The sequence below is a fragment of the Indicator indicator genome, unplaced genomic scaffold (assembly GCF_027791375.1).
Source record: "Indicator indicator isolate 239-I01 unplaced genomic scaffold, UM_Iind_1.1 iindUn_scaffold_65, whole genome shotgun sequence".
NCBI lineage: Eukaryota > Metazoa > Chordata > Aves > Piciformes > Indicatoridae > Indicator > Indicator indicator.
Genome location: NW_026539196.1, coordinates 203201 through 218162, shown reverse-complemented (window position 1 = coordinate 218162; position 14962 = coordinate 203201). Strand labels below are relative to the sequence as shown.

Below are 14962 nucleotides of genomic sequence, written 5' to 3'. Positions count from 1 at the left end.
CCCCCACCTTCACCCTTCCTCCCCTTTATATCTCCAACCCCATTTTGGGGGAGGGGCGGGGGGTTGGAAATTAAGGAATTTGGGGGGGGGGTGAAAGGAGGAGAGAGAAGAGGGAGGGAGGCAGGCAACGGTGTGGGGCTGCTGCAGCCCCCGGGATGAGGCGAATTTGGTCGGTGTGGTACAGAGAAGCCGACTTGTTTACCTTGCCCATCCTGGGGAGAGGAACCCCAAAAGTGCCTTTTTGGGGGGGGTGAGGGTGGTGCTCTTGCTGGGAGGGGGACTTTCTCCTGTGTTTTTTTTTTTTTCCAAATATTTTTTCTGGAGATTTTATTACTTTTTTTTTTTTTCCCTCTCTTGTTTCCGATTTCACCGATTCCAACCAAAACCGACTCAATAAAACCAAGGTTCGACCTCCAGCTTGAAAGGCACTGATTTGGGGGGGGGGCAGGGGTCTTAGAGTTCAGGGGCTCCCCCTTGGGCTTCCCCACTGCTCCCCAGCTGAGCTGCTGCTGCTGCTTCCTCCTCCTGGCCGCGCTGGCTGGCGTAAGCCACCTCCTGTGCCAGCTGTGCCAGCGGCGGGCGGCCCAGCGCCAGGTTCCGCAGGGAGATGAGGGTCATGAGGGCACTGCCAGGGACACAGGAGGTTAGGGGGGAAAAAAAGGGGGAAGGGGAGTCAGGGGGGAATTGAGGAAAAGAAGGGGGGGAAGGGATTGGGGGGAATGAAGGAGGAAAAGAATTAAGGGGGGAAGGAAATTGAGGGGGGACATTGAAAGGAGGAAAGGGGATTGGGGGGAATTAGGAAAAGGGGAATTAAGGGGGGAAGGGAAATTGAGGGGGATTTGGGGGAGGGAAGGGATTGGGGGCAGTTGAGGGGGAAAAGGGGATTTATAAGAATGAGAATCAGGGGTGGAAGGGACCACAAGGATCATCCAGTTCCAACCCCCCTGCCGTGGGCAGGGACACCTCACACCAGATCAGGCTGGCCAGAGCCTCATCCAGCCTGGCCTGGATTTAGGGGGATACTGAGGAAAAGGATTTTGGGGGGCGGGGGGGGGAAAGGATTTGGGGAATTGAGGGCAGGGAAGTGATGGGGGAAAGGGATTTGAGGGGGAATTAAGGCAGGGAAAGGGGATTGGAGAGCGGAATTAAGGGAGGAAAAGGTGATTGTGGGAGGGGAATTAAGGGGAAAAGTGATTTGGGGAGGATGTTAGGGATTTGGGGGCAGAAGGGAAGTGAAAGGGATTTGGGGGCTAAGAGGGCAAAGGTGATTCTGGGGGCAGAAAAGAAATGAAGGGGAAAAAAGATTTTTGGGTAAAAGGGAAAAAGTGATTTGGGGCAGGGAGATGAAAAAAGGAGCTGACAATTTTGGGAGTAAATGAAGGAACATTCTAGAGCAGAAAGGGGAAAATTAAGGGGGAAAAAGTGGTTTTGAGGGTAAAATTAAAAGGGAAAAGGGATTTGGGGGCAGAAAGGGGAAAATGAAAGGGGAAAAGTAGCAATTTTGGAGGAAATAAAGCATTTTGGGGAAGAAAGGAACTTTGAGAAGGAAAAGTGATTTTTTTGGGTGGGGAGGGGAAAATTAAAGGGAAAAAAGTGATTTTGGGGGAGAAATTAAGGGGGGAAAGATTTGGGGGCAGAAAGGGGAAAATTAAAGGGGGAGAGTAGCAATTTTGGAAAAAATTAAACATTTTGGGGAAGAAAAAAGGAAAATTATGATTTTGGAGGTAAAATTGAGGGGGAAGAAGGTGATTTTGAGGGACAAATTGAGGGGGAGAAAGATGATTTGGTGACAGGGAAAAATAAAGGGAAAAGTAGCAACTTGGGGAAGAAAAAAGTAAAATTAAGAGGGGAAAATTATTTTGGGGGATAAAATTATGGGGAAAAGATGATTCAGGGGCAGAAAGGAAAATCAAAGGGAAAAATGTGATCTTGGGGGAGAAATAAGGGGAAAAGATTTGGGAGCAGAAAGGTGACAAGTAGCAATTTTGGGGAAAAATGAAGCATTTTGTGGAAGAAAAAAGGAAAATTAAGAGGGAGAAGGGATTCGGGATAACATTGCCAGGCAAATGGTGATGTAGAGAGACAAACTGAGAAGGGAAAAAGAGGATTTGGGGTCAGGAAGGGGAAAATGAAAGGGGGGGGGGAAAAAAGGTGATTTGGAGGGGAATGAAGGAGGGCAGATGGCAGCTGGAGGAGCAAGGAGGGGATTCGGGGCTGACCTGCGTCGGAAGAGGTAGAATTTCTTGGTGAGGAAGCGCTGCAGGCGCTGGCCCAGGCCTGCCTCCCGCCGCCGGCTCTGCTCCTCCAGCCGCCGCTGGCGCCGCAGGAAGGCCAAGGCCAGGGGGTCTGCGGTGACCCCGGCTGGCACCGGCTCCCCCAGGATGGGCCTCAGCTCAGGGGGCAGAGGCTCCTTCTCTGTGTGGGGAGCAGCCTGGGGTGAGCTTTGATGGCCATGGTGGGGTCGGGTTGGAAGGGACCTCAAAGCTCATCCAGCTCCAACCTCCTGCCATGGGCAGGGACACCTCCCACCAGCCCAGCTTGCTCAAGGCCTCATCCAGCCTGGCCCTGAACACCTGGTAGCCACAGCCTCCCTGGGCAACCTGTGCCAGTCTCTCCCCTCCCCTCATGGTGCAGAACTTCCTCCTGATGTCCAACCTAAATCTGCCCTGCTCCATCTCAAAGCCATTGTCCCTCATCCTGGCACTCCCAGCCCTTGTCCCAAGTCCCTCCCCAGCTCTCCTGGAGCCCTTCAGGTACTGCAAGGTTGCTCTGAGGTCTCCCTGGAGCCTTCTCCTCTCCAGCCTGAACAGCCCCAACTCTCCCAGCCTGGCCCCACAGGGGAGGTTCTGCAGCCTCTGCTCATCTTGGTGGCCTCCTCTGCACCCTCTCCAGCAGCTCCAGAGCCTTCTTGTGCTGGATGCCCAGAGCTGGAGGCAGTGCTGCAGGTGGGGTCTGAGGAGGGCAGAATCCCCTCCCTGTGCTGCTGCTCACACTTCCTGGGAGGGTCCTTCCCCCACCCCATCCCTGCCCTGCTCTCACCGCTGCCGTTCAGGACCCTCTCCCGCAGCTCCTGCAGCAGGGTCAGGTTGCGCTCCAGGGCCAGGGCGGTGGTGTTGACGTAGAGGTACATGTAGCAGGAGGGCTGCTCCGACACGGTGTGCACCTTGTGGTACTGCCCTGCGGGCAGCTGGGCACGGCACAGGGGTCAGCCAGGCACAGCACCCCCAGTGGGCACCACCCCCCCTGCCCCCCAGCCCCTCACCTGCATCCCTTGGCCCTCCCGCAGGGAGTGGTTCCTGCCCTGCTCCACCAGCTCCACCAGCACCTCCCCACGCAGCACCTTCAGGCTGGTGTTGCCCAGGTCCTCGCTCACAAAGTTCTCCAGGTGAAGGCCTAAGGGGGGGGTGGGGGGGGTGGAAATCGGGGAGGGGGGAGCAGGGCAGATCACAGAGGCCATTAGGTTGGGAGGGACCCTCCAAGGGCATCTTGTCCACCCCCTGCACTCAGCAGGGACATCTCCCAACAGGGACACAGCAAAGCTGAGCTTGAATGTCCTCAGCCCTGGGCAGCCTGTCCCAGGGTCTCACCACCCTCACTGTGCAGATGGCACGGAATCATAGGTTGGGTTGGAAGGGACCTCAAAGCTCATCCAGCTCCAAGCCCCTGCCATGGGCAGGGACACCTCCCACCAGCCCAGGCTGCTCAAGGCCTCATCCAGCCTGGCCCTGAACACCTCCAGGCAGGAGGCAGCCACAGCCTCCCTGGGCAACCTGTGCCAGGCTCTCCCCATCCTCACTCTCAACAATTTCTTCCTCATCTCCATTCTCAATCTCCTCTCTCCCAGCTCAAAGCCATTCTCCCTCACCCTGGCACTCCCAGCCCTTGTCCCAAGTCCCTCCCCAGCTCTCCTGGAGCCTCTTCAGCTACTGAACTGCAGCTCTGAGATCTCCCCTGGAGCCTTCTCTTCTCCAGCCCCAACTCTGTCCCCACAGGGGAGGTTCTGCAGCCTCTTGCTCATCTTGGTGGCCTCCTCTGGACCCTCTCCAGCAGCTCCTTCTTGTGCTGGGGGCTCCAGAGCTGGAGGCAGTGCTGCAGGGGAGGTCCTACCACCCCCCCCCCTCCACCTCTGGCAATGGGCACTGGCAGCCCAGAAGGGCCAAGGGCAGGCTGGCTCCTGCCCAGCTTCTCCCCCAGCCCCAGGACCCTCTCCAGCGGCTCCAGGTCCTTCTTGCACTGCTGAGGCTGGGAGGTCCCAGCGCTGGACGCAGCCCTGCGCCTGAGGTCTCCCTTACACATTTGGGTCTCCCCCAGCCCTTGCCCTGCCCCTTCCCCGCCCAGGGGCTGGCCCTGAGGGCCGTACCGGGGAAGTCAGCGATGAAGACAGCGTCCGTGTGTCCGTCCAGCTGCTTCTCCATCTCCTGCAGCCGCTGGCGCCAGGGCGAGAGCTCCAGCAGCAAGGGCAGCACCCAAGGGGTGGGGCGCCAGGGGGACCAGGGTGCCCGCACCAGGTCCACCCGAGGGTCCACCAGCCTGGAGGGGAGGGGAACACCCCTTCAGCACCCCAAAGTGTGCCCCAAAAGTGCTCTGCTTGAGGGTCACAGCCTGGGGGCACCACCCCAAGTCCACCAGCCTGGGAGGGACACCCCCACAGCCCTCCTCAGCACCCCAAAGTGTGCCCCAAAAATCCTCTGCTTGAGGTTCACAGCCTGGAGGCACCACCCCGAGTCCACCAGCCCAGGGGGACACCCCGTCAGCACCCCCATGTTCCCCTGTGTGCCACCAAACTGGGGGGGGAGGCAGGGGACACCCCCACCCCCAACCTCTCCTGGCAGGTCACAGTCTCTGGGGACACCCCAGCAGCAATGCCCCCAGCCTGTAGGTCCCCCTGACCTCTGGGTCCCCCCAACCCTCTGCTGGAAGGTCACCAGCCTGTGAGGACACCCCAAGAGCCATGCCAGGTGGCTCCCTAAACTGGGTGTCCCCCCAGACCTCTCCTAGGAGACCACCGCCCTGTGAGGCCAACCCCTCAGCACCTCTCTGGGTCCCCCCAACCTCTGGGTGCCTCTAAACCTCTGCTGGAAGGTCACCAGCCTGTGGGGGCACCCCAACAGCCATGCCCCCCATCTCTGTGTGCTCCCAGCCCCTCCGCCCATCTGTGTGCCCCCAGCCCCTGCCCTGTGTGCCCCCAGCCCCTGTGCCCCCTGTGTTTGTGTGCCCCCCAGCCCCTGTGCCCTATGTCTGTGTGCCCCCCAGCCCCTGTGCCCATCTCTGTGTGCCCCCAGCCCCTGCCCCGTCTGCCCCCAGCCTCTGTGCCCTGTGCGCTCCCAGCCCCTGCCCCCTGTCTCTGTGTGCCCCCAGCCCCTGTGCCTGTCCGTGTGCCCCCAGCCCCTGCCCCCCACCTCTCTGTGCCCCACACCTCTGCTGGAAGCGGTCGTTGATGGAGACCCAGATGTCGAAGTAGAGCTGTGGGTGGCTGATGTTGTAGCGGGGCAGGAGCAGGCTGAGGCAGCTGCAGTACTGCTTCAGCATATCGGCATGGTCCTTCCAGCGCCGGCTCTGCGTGAACACCTGCGGGGGGCGCCCGCGGGCACACGGCGGGCACCCGGGGGGCACCGCTTGACAGGAGCACAGAGCTCCCGGGGCTGTCCTGCTGCCTCCTTCCTTCCCCTCCCCCCAGCTGCTGGACCCTGCCCCAGCTCCCAGCCTGCCCAGCTCTGCCTGGGTGGCAGCACAACCTGAGGGGTCTCAGCCACCCCCACCACAGCACCACAGAAGGGTAGAGGTTGAGAAGGGAGCTCCAGAGCTCATCCAGCCCCAGCTCCTGCCAAGGCAGGGCACCCAGGGCAGGGCACCCAGGGCAGGGCACCTAGGGCAGGGCACACAGAGCAGGGCACACAGAGCAGGACACCCAGAGCAGGGCACCCAGGGCAGGGCACCCAGGGCAGGGCACACAGAGCAGGGAACTCAGGGCAGGGCACCTAGGGCAGGGCACACAGAGCAGGGCACCCAGGGCAGGGCAGGGCACCCAGGGCAGGGCACCCAGGAGCACATCCAGATGGCTTTGGAAAGTCTCCAGAGCAGGAGATTCCTTCACAACCTCTCTGGGCAGCCTGCTCCAGGGCTCAGCACCCTCACCCCACAGAAGTTTCTCCTCCTCTTGAGGTGAAACCTTCCCTGTTCCACTTTGTCTCCACTGCTCCTTGTTCCTGCACACCCCAAACACAGCTTGGCCTCCCCCCTGTCCCCCAGCCCTCAGCTATTGATAGACATTGATCAGATCCCTCTCAGCCTTCTCCTCTCCAGACTAAACAGCCCCAGGGCTCTCAGGCTCTCTCCACAGGGGAGATGCTCAAGTCCCCAACTCCTCCTCCTGGCTCTCCCCTGGACTCTCCCCAGCAGGTCTCTGTCTCTCTGGAACTGGGGAGCCCAGAACTGGACACAGAGCTCCAGGAGTGGTCTCAGCAGAGTGGAGCAGAGGGACAGAATCCCCTCCCTGGCCCTGCTGGCCACACTTCTCCTGCTGCAGCCCAGGCTCTGCTTGGCTCTCTGGGCTGCAAGTGCTCACTGCTGGCTCCTGCTGAGCTTCTCCTCCCCCAGCACCCCCAAGGCCTTTCCTTCAGGGCTGCTCTCCAGCCAGTCCCTGCCCAGCCTATAGCAGTGCCTGGGATTGCCCTGAGCCAGCTGCAGGAACCTTGCCCTTGGCCTTGCTGAACCTCCTGAGCCATTGAATCCTGGAGTGGGTTGGAAGGGAGCTCCAAAGCTCATCCAGCCCAACCCCCTGCACTCAGCAGGGACATCTCCACTGGAGCAGGTTGCTCAGAGCCCTTTGGAGCCTCACCTTAAATACCTCCAGGGCTGGAGCCTCAACCACCTCCCAGGACAACCTTCCTGGTGCAGAACTTGTTCCTCACATCCAATCTCAAGCTGCTCTGCCCTAACCTCAAACCACTTCCTCTGGTCCTGTCCCTGCAGGCTCTTCAGGTCAGTCCCTCCCCAGCTCTGAGGTCTCCCTGGAGCCTTCTCCTCTCCAGCCTGAACAGCCCCAACTCTCCCAACCTGTTCCCAGAGCAGAGGTTCTCCAGCCCCAACTCTGTCCCCCACAGGGGAGGTTCTGCAGCCTCTTGGTGGCCTCCTCTGGACCCTCTCCAGCAGCTCCTTCTTGTGCTGGGGGCTCCAGAGCTGGAGGCAGTGCTGCAGGTGAGGTCCCCCCCACCCTCTCCACCTCTGCCAGTGCCCATTGCTGCCTCCTGCCCAGCTTCTCCCCCACCCCCCAGGAGCTCCCCCAAGCTGTGTCCTCACTCACCCCTGGTTTCAGGTAGCCAACCTCCCCTGTCAGCCCATCCTTGTAGGTGATCTTGACGTGCTGGTGGAACCTGGAGTGGACCATCATGTCCCAGGAGTAGCCATAGAGGCCATTGGTCCAGTTGTTGTAGCCCTGGAGAAGAGGAGGTGGTGGTAGCCCAAGGGGACACAGCCCTGGGGGTCAGCACTGTAGGGGTGGGGGAGGGCTGGGAGCTTGCTCTGGGCTCCATCAGCTTCAGAAGGATCTGGAGGTGCCTTCAGAGGTCACCTCAGAGGGATCTGGGAGGTGCCTTTAGAGGTCCCTTCAGAGGATCCTTCAGAGGTTCCTTCAAAAGGATCTTGAAGTCCCATCAGAGGGATCTGGAGGTGCCTTCAGAGGTCCCTTCAGAAGTCATCTCAGAAAGATCTTGAGGTCCCTTCAGAGGTCACCTCAGAGTTCCCCTCAAAAGGATCTTGAAGTCCCTTCAGAGGGATCTGGAGGTCCCTTCAGAAGACCTTTCAGAGCTCACCTCAGAGGAGTCTTGAGGTCCCTCCAGAGGTCCCTTCAAAAGGATCTTCAAGTCCCTTCAGAGGGACCTGGAGGTCCCTTCAGAGGTCAGCCCAGGACCTTGAGCACCCTTCAGAGGCCCTTTCAGAGGGACCTTGAGATCCATTCAGAGGATCCTTCAGAGGTCACCTCAGAGGTTCCTTCAGAAGGACCTTGAGGTCCTTTCAGAGGTTACCTCAGGGGGATCTTGAGGCCCCTTTTAGAGATCCCTTCAGAGGGATCTGGAGGTCCCTTCAGAAGATCCTTCAGAGGTCACCTCAGGCAGAGGTCCCTTCAGAGGTCCCTTCCAACTGCCACCACTCTGTGACCTCCTTCACCCCCTGCCATGGCATTGCCCCCACAGCCCCTGGACTGCCCCCCCTGCAGTGCCCTCATGGCTATGCCCACCCCCAGCACCCTCCCAGCCCCCTCTACCTCCTCAGCTGACTCTTTCCACCCCTTCTGTGTCCCCAAAAACGCCCCCAGGCCACCAAAATGCCCCCCAGATGCCCTCCTGACCCCCCAAATGCTCCTCCTGACCCCCCAAATGCCCCTGACCCCCCCAGATGCCCTCCTGATGCCCCCCAGATGCCCTCCTGACCCCCCAAATGCTCCTCCTGACCCCCCAAATGCCCCTGACCCCCCCAGATGCCCTCCTGATGCCCCCCAGATGCCCTCCTGACCCCCCAAATGCCCTCCTGACCCCCCAAATGCTCCTCCTGACCCCCCAGATGCCCTCCTGACCCCCCAAATGCCCCTCCTGACCCCCCCAAATGCCTTCATGCCCCCAAAAATGCCCTTCAAGTCCCCAAAGATATCCCTATGCCCCCAAAAATGCCCCCCAAATGCCCTTCATGCCCCCCCAGATGTCCCCATGGCACAAAAAAAAAATCCCTCCAAACGTTCCCCAAATCACCCCCATGCCCCCCAAAATTCCCCCATGCCCCCCCAAATGCCACTCATGGCCCCCCAAATGCCCCCATGCTGCCCAACAATGCCCTCCAAATGCCCTCCTTGTCCCTTAAAGTGCCACAAACATCCCCAAAAATGCCCCCATGCCCCCCCAAAATGCCCTCAAAATGCCCCCAAATGCCCTTCATGCCCCCGCCCCAAGGTCCCCATGGCACAAAAAAATCCCTCCAAATGCTCCCAAAATTGCCCCTGTGCCCCCCAAAGTACCCCCATGCCACCCCAAATGCCCCCCAAATGCCACTCATGCCCCCAAAGTACCCCCATGCCACCCCAAATGCCCCCCAAATGCCACTCATGCCCCCCAAAGTACCCCCATGCTGCCCAAAATGCCCCAAAAATGCCATTCATGCCCCTCAAAATACCCCATGCCATCCAAAATGCCCCTCCATGTTCCCAGAAGTGCCCCAAAAATGCCACTCTAGTCCCCAAAAGTGCTCCTCGTGCCTCCAAAATGCCTCCATGCCCCCCAAAATGCCCCCCAGACGCCCTCCAAAATGTCCCCAGGCCACAAAAAGTGGTCCCCCCCAAATGCCCTTCATGCCCCCCAAACTACCTCCAGGCCCCCAAAAATGCCCCCCCAAATGTTCCCATGCCCCCAACAATGCCCCCCAAACGCCCTTCACGTCCCTCAAAACGTCCCCATGCCCCCCAAAATGCCCCCAGAATGCCCCCAAACTCTCTTCATTGCCCCCAAAATGCTTCCGTGCCCCTAAAACCGCCCCCCAAATGCCCTTCATTGCCCCCCCCACCCCACCCCCCGAGTCTCCTCTCTGCCATCCTGAGCCCCTCCCCGCCCCCTGGCGGTGCCCCCTGGCAGTGCCCACACCTGGGTGATGAAGTGTGAGTAGGGCAGGAAGAGCTGCTCCAGGACGTAGAGGATGGTGAAGGCAGCAGCCAGGTGCTGGCGAGGCCGAAGGCTGCCCCCTGCCCCCCCCTGCCCCCCGTAGTGGCAGTCGGGGCTGGGCCGGGGCGGGTGGGCACCGGGCAGCAGGCGCCGCAGGCAGGGCGGGCAGCGGGCACAGAGGCGCCGGGGCCAGGCTGGCTGGCAGAAGAGGGCACTGGTGGCCAGCATGGTGTAGGAGAACATCCCTGGGCAGGGGGGCACTGTTAGGGACCCCGCCCAGGGCATCCCCCCCTGGTGCCCATGCCCAGGGTGGGGCTGAGATGGGGGGTGCCCAGGTGCCCCTTGTCCTAGCTGAGGGGATTGTGGGGGTGCCCAGGTGCCCATGCCCTAGCTCTGGGGGTTTTGGGGGTGCCCAGGTGCCCCTTGTCCTAGCTGAGGGTAGTGTGGGGGTGCCCAGGTGCCCCTTGTCCTAGCTGAGGGGATCGTGGGGGTGCCCAGGTGCCCCTTGTCCCAGCTCAGGGGGTTTTGGCGGTGCCCAGGTGCCCCTGCCCCTAGCTGGGGGTGCTCTGGGAAGGCTGGGAGTGTGCCCAGGTGCCCCTGCCCATGATGGCAGGCATTGGGGGTGCCCAGGTGCCCCTGCCCTGGCTCGGGGTGCTCTGGGGGTGCCCAGGCAGCCGTGCCCAGGCCAGGGGTGCTGCGGGTGCCCGCTGGGCTCTCACCAATGCTGAAGAGCTGCGAGTTCATGCAGTGGAAGTAGGTGACCAGGAGCAGTGCCAGGGGCCGGCTGGCATCGAAGAACAGCAGGAAGCCAGCGGAGAGGTCGAGCAGCAGCCCCCCCCCGTGCACCACCAGCCTGCTGGTCAGCTCCTCTGACAGCACCACCCTGCGGGCACCCGCCGCAGCTGGCACCCCACTGCCACCCTGGCACCCGCTGCCACCCCCACACCCCACTGCCACCCTGGCACCCGCTGCCACCCCCACACCCCACTGCCACCCTGCCACCCCCAGCATCACCCTGGCAGTCCCAGCCTCACCCTGGCACCCTCCTCTTCCTCCCCCTATCCCTTCTCACTCTTCCTCTTCATCCTGGCACCTCCAGCACCTTCCTCATCCTTGCCCTGACCCTGGCTCCCCACCCTCCTCATCCTCACCCCAACTCCATCCCCTCCTCATCCTCAGGCCCTTCTCCCTTTTCTTCCTCACCCTGCCACCTCCATCATCTTCCTCACCCTGCTACCCCAGCTCCAGCCTCCTCTCATCACCCTCCTCATCCTCAGCCCCTTCGCCCTTGCCAGTCTTCCTCCTCACCCTGCCACCTCCACCACCTTCCTCATCCTCACCTTCACCTCATCACCTTCCTCATCCTCACCCTGCCACCTCCACCACCTTCCTCATCCTCACCTTCACCTCATCACCTTCCTCACCCTCCCCCCAGCCCAGCCACCTTCCTCACCCTCAGTCACCTCCATCACCTTCCTCATCCTCACCCTATCCCTTGGCACAAACTTCATCTTCACCCTGGCACCTCCATCACCTTCCTCACCCTCAGTCATCTCCATCACCTTCCTCATCCTCACCCTATCCCCTGGCACTCTTCATCCTCCCTCTGTCCCCCTGCCCCCTGCCCTCACCGGAAGGGAGCAAAGAGCCAGTGCCGTGCCAGGCTGCCCATCGAGTGCCCTCCCACCCAGTCAGGGTCCAGCTTCTTCAGCCCCGCGATGAAGTAAACGATGAAGACCTTGGGGAGGGGCAGAAAAGGGGTGCCAGGGGTGCCAGGGGTGAGGGGTCCCTGGGGAGCCCCGGGGCAGGTGCCAGGGGCAGGCCAAGGGGCTGGGCACCCACCTGGGCACGCAGCAGGGCATAGTTCCAGAGCGGGACGTGGGCATTGCGCTTGTGGGGCCGCAGGAGGCCGTCCAGGGAGCTGTGGGGGCAGGGCAGGTTGGCACAGCGCCACCCCCCTGCCCATGGGGCACAGGTGCCAGCACCCCCTGGGGACACAGAGCCACAGGGAAACCCTGGGGGACGCAGAGTGACACTGGCAGCAGTGCCAGGGGGGGTGCCAGGGACAATCCCCAGGAACATGGCACCATGGCCACCTTGGCACCAGCAGGGACAGAAGGGTCTGTGCCACCCCACGGGCACGCTGGGGCCAGCAGGGTCTGTGCCACCCCATGGGCACCATGGTGCCAGTAGGGACCCCAAGGCCTTTGTCGCCCCCAGGGTACCCCCAGCCAGGTGGTGCTGGTGCCATGGGGGCACCAGGGCCTGTGCGTTCCCATGGGCACAACAAGGACTGTGCCACCTCCCTGGGCACACAGAGCCATGGGCACCCCTGTGCAGGGGAAGATCTTTGTGCCACCCCTTGGGGATGCAGTGCCACAGGGGACATCAGAGCATGTACCACCCCATGGGGCACAGCAAGGATGGCACAGCAAGGATGGCACAGCAAGGACGGTGCCACCCCGTGAGGGCCTCAGCACCACAGTGACCTTGGTGCCCTGCAGGACCCTGTGCCACCCCAGATCCCCAGAGACATCCTGTGCCTAGGGGTGCCCTGGCAGCACCCTAGGGTGCCCTGGGCAGGGGAGATGTGTCAGTGGTCATGGTGGACCCAGTGCCATGCAGGGCACCAGAGCTTGTGCCACCCCATGGAGCACAGCAAGGATGGGTGCCCCAGCACCATGGTGACCTTGGTGCCCTGCAGGACCCCGTGCCACCCCAGATCCCCAGTGCCACCTGTTCACCCTGTGCCCTGGGTGCCCCAGGGAGCACAGGGGTGCTGCTGATGGCTGTGGCACACCCAGTGCCATGGGGCACACCAGGGCCTGTGCCACTCCAGGGGTGCCCCAACACCACAGTGACCTTGGTGCCCTCCCTGCAGGACCCTGTGCCAGCCAGGATCACCCTGTGCCACTTCAGGGTGCCCTGGGCATGAGGGGGTGGCGGTGCCCACCCGTAGCGGTCGGCGCCCATCAGTGCCAGCTGGAATGCCAGCAGCCCATAGAGGTAGGAGTGGTTGTTCCAGGAGGTCTTGTCCAGCAGCAGCAGGTACCAGTAGGGCACCAGGAATGCCACACAGCTCAGGCGGTAGCAGAGCCCAACCATGATGCCCAGGGCCCCTGTGGGCACCACAGTGTCCTCAGCCCTGCCCCCGGCCTCAGCCCTCCTCAGTCTCCCTCCTGGTGCCAGTCCCCAGCCTGTCCCCATGCCCATCCCAGCTCTTCCTGGTGCCCATTTCCATCATGGGATCTGTACCCCCAGCCAGTGCCACCTCCCAGTGCCCATCTCAGTGTCCATGCCCCTTTGCCACTGTGGTATTGTCCCAGTGCCCATCCCAGTCCCTCATTACAGCACCTGTGCCCATGCCAGTTCCAGTGCCCATCCCTTACCCTCATACCAGCCCCCATCCCAGTGCCCAGCCCAGTGCCCATCCCTCATCCCAGTCCCCATCCCTCATCCCAGTGCCCACCCCAGTGCCCATTCCTGTGCCCACCCCACCATGGCAGTCACCTCATTGCAGTTCCCCCTCCCCACCCTCCCTGGCCCATGCCAGTCCCTGTGCCTCTGCCCATCTCAGTGCCAGTCCCGGTGCCCGTCCCCTCACAGTGCCCACCCCGGTGCTGCCGGTGCCCGCCGTGCCCGTACCCAGGAACATGATGGCATAGAGGAGGTACATCCAGTCGAGGGGCAGGGGCTGCAGGAAGGGCAGCAGGGGGAAGCGGCACACCTCCAGCCCGTCCATGTACCGCTGGTCCAGGTGCCCCAGGCCCCGCTCCTGGGGCACGTCCAGTGCCATCAGCAGCCCTGGCAGGGCATGGGCACACAGACGGGGGGGGGGGGGTCAGGGACCCGGGAGCGCCCCCCCCCGGCAGAGCCAGCCAGGCCCCGGGGGCACCCGGGCGGGCGCTGACCCCTGGCCACCAAAGCGCTGCCAGGACCTTTGCCCAGGGCTGATGTGTGCCAGCCTGGGGCCCCCCTGGCACCTGGGCCCCACCCCTGAGCCCTTGAGACCCCCCCCGGGTCCCTTCCCCCCTAAGCCCCTGAGCCCCCCATGCCCAGAGCCCTCCCACCAAATGCCAGCTGCCGCCCCCGAGCCCCCTCAGTGCCCCCCAGCTGCCCTGCCCCCCTCCCTGCCCGAAGGTGCCCAGTGCCCCCTGGTGCCCCCACTTCGAGCCCCCTCCCCATGCCCAGAGCCCCCCCCCCCCAAATTCCCGGTGCCCCTTTGGGCACCCCGAGCCTGTTCGGTGCCCCCCAGCCCCTGGAGCGCCCCCGGACTCCTCTGTTTGCCCCAGTGCCTCCCAGTGCCCCCTCGGCTCCCCAGGCGCCCCCGGGAGCCCGGTCCCTGTGCCCCCCTCCCAAAGCTCCCAACCGCCGGTGCCCCCTCGCCCAGGGTCCCTCCGGTGGTTCCCGCGGGCCCCCAGGCTCCAGTCCCCCTGGTCCCCACTCACCGAAGTCCCTCCGGTCTCACTCGTGCCCCCCGGTCCCTCCCGTGTCCCCCCGGCTCGGGTCCTTCCCGGTGCCCCCAGTCCCTGCCGTGTGCCCCAGGTTCGGGTCCCTCGGGGGTCCCCCCGGTCCCTCCCGGTGCCCCCTGTCCCTCCGCTGCCCCTCACCGAAAGCCGCCCGGAAGGCGCCGAGCGCGGCGGGGTCCACGGGCCGGTGCAGCAGGCGGACGAAGCGGTGCCAGCTCGTCAGGTCCCGCAGCTCGAAGCCCAGCAGCCGCCGGGCCAGGCTGGTGCCGGTATCGGTACCGGGGTCCTTGGCGCCGGGAGGGAGATCGGGGGGGGTCTGACCCCCCACCGCCTCCCCCCGCTCCGGTCGCCTCCGCCGCGCCGGGCCTGCGGCGGGACCAGCGCTCAGGGGGCACCGAGCCCCCCCGGGTGCCCCCCAGCTCCGTTAACCCCCGCGAGCCCCCCCGCCCCTCCGTTAACCTCCTCTCGTTATATCCCCCCCGAATTCGGTGCCCCCCAACTCCGTTACCCTCCCCCCTCCCCGTTACGCCTCCCGCTCCCTGTCCCCCCCTCACTCCGTCACCCCTCCCCGTCGCCCCCCAGCCCCGTTTCCCCCGCCCCGCTCCGTTACCCTCCGCCGCCGCCGCCGCCATCGCCACGGCCCCGCCCCCTCGTGACGTTACGCCACGTCACGGCGCGCGCGGGGGTCCCGCACTGCCCCCCCCGGCCCCGGGCACCTCCTGACCTCCCCCGGCCCCGGCCCCGCCGCGACCCCCGACCTGACCCCGCCCCCGGCCCCGGCCCCGCCGCGACCCCCGCCCGGCCCCGGCCCCGCCGCTCCCGGAAGCTCCGAGCGGGGCGGGGTCAGAG

General features: G+C 63.4%; 1 protein-coding gene across 1 annotated transcript; it reads right to left on the bottom strand.

The window, feature by feature from the left end:
* Positions 1–453: 453 nt before the first annotated feature.
* Positions 454–14745, bottom strand: GGCX (gamma-glutamyl carboxylase). The gene is made up of 15 exons (XM_054398582.1): positions 14724–14745; positions 14255–14479; positions 13290–13448; positions 12598–12763; positions 11487–11565; positions 11276–11382; positions 10364–10527; positions 9627–9889; positions 7304–7435; positions 5417–5568; positions 4361–4530; positions 3263–3393; positions 3040–3187; positions 2220–2415; positions 454–625 (listed from the first exon to the last, which is right to left on the bottom strand). Exons 1-15 carry the CDS (start codon positions 14743–14745, stop codon positions 454–456), a joined length of 2286 nt encoding a protein of 761 aa, XP_054254557.1.
* Positions 14746–14962: the final 217 nt, after the last annotated feature.

Coding starts and splice junctions, on each gene's coding strand:
- GGCX (XM_054398582.1), bottom strand. CDS start 14,745: ATGGCGGCGGCGGCGGCGGAGG. Junction 7,436..9,626: donor ACTCACACTTCATCACCCAG/GTGTGGGCACTG, acceptor CCTCTTCTCCAG/GGCTACAACAACTGGACCAA. Junction 626..2,219: donor TTCTACCTCTTCCGACGCAG/GTCAGCCCCGAA, acceptor TGTCCCTGGCAG/TGCCCTCATGACCCTCATCT.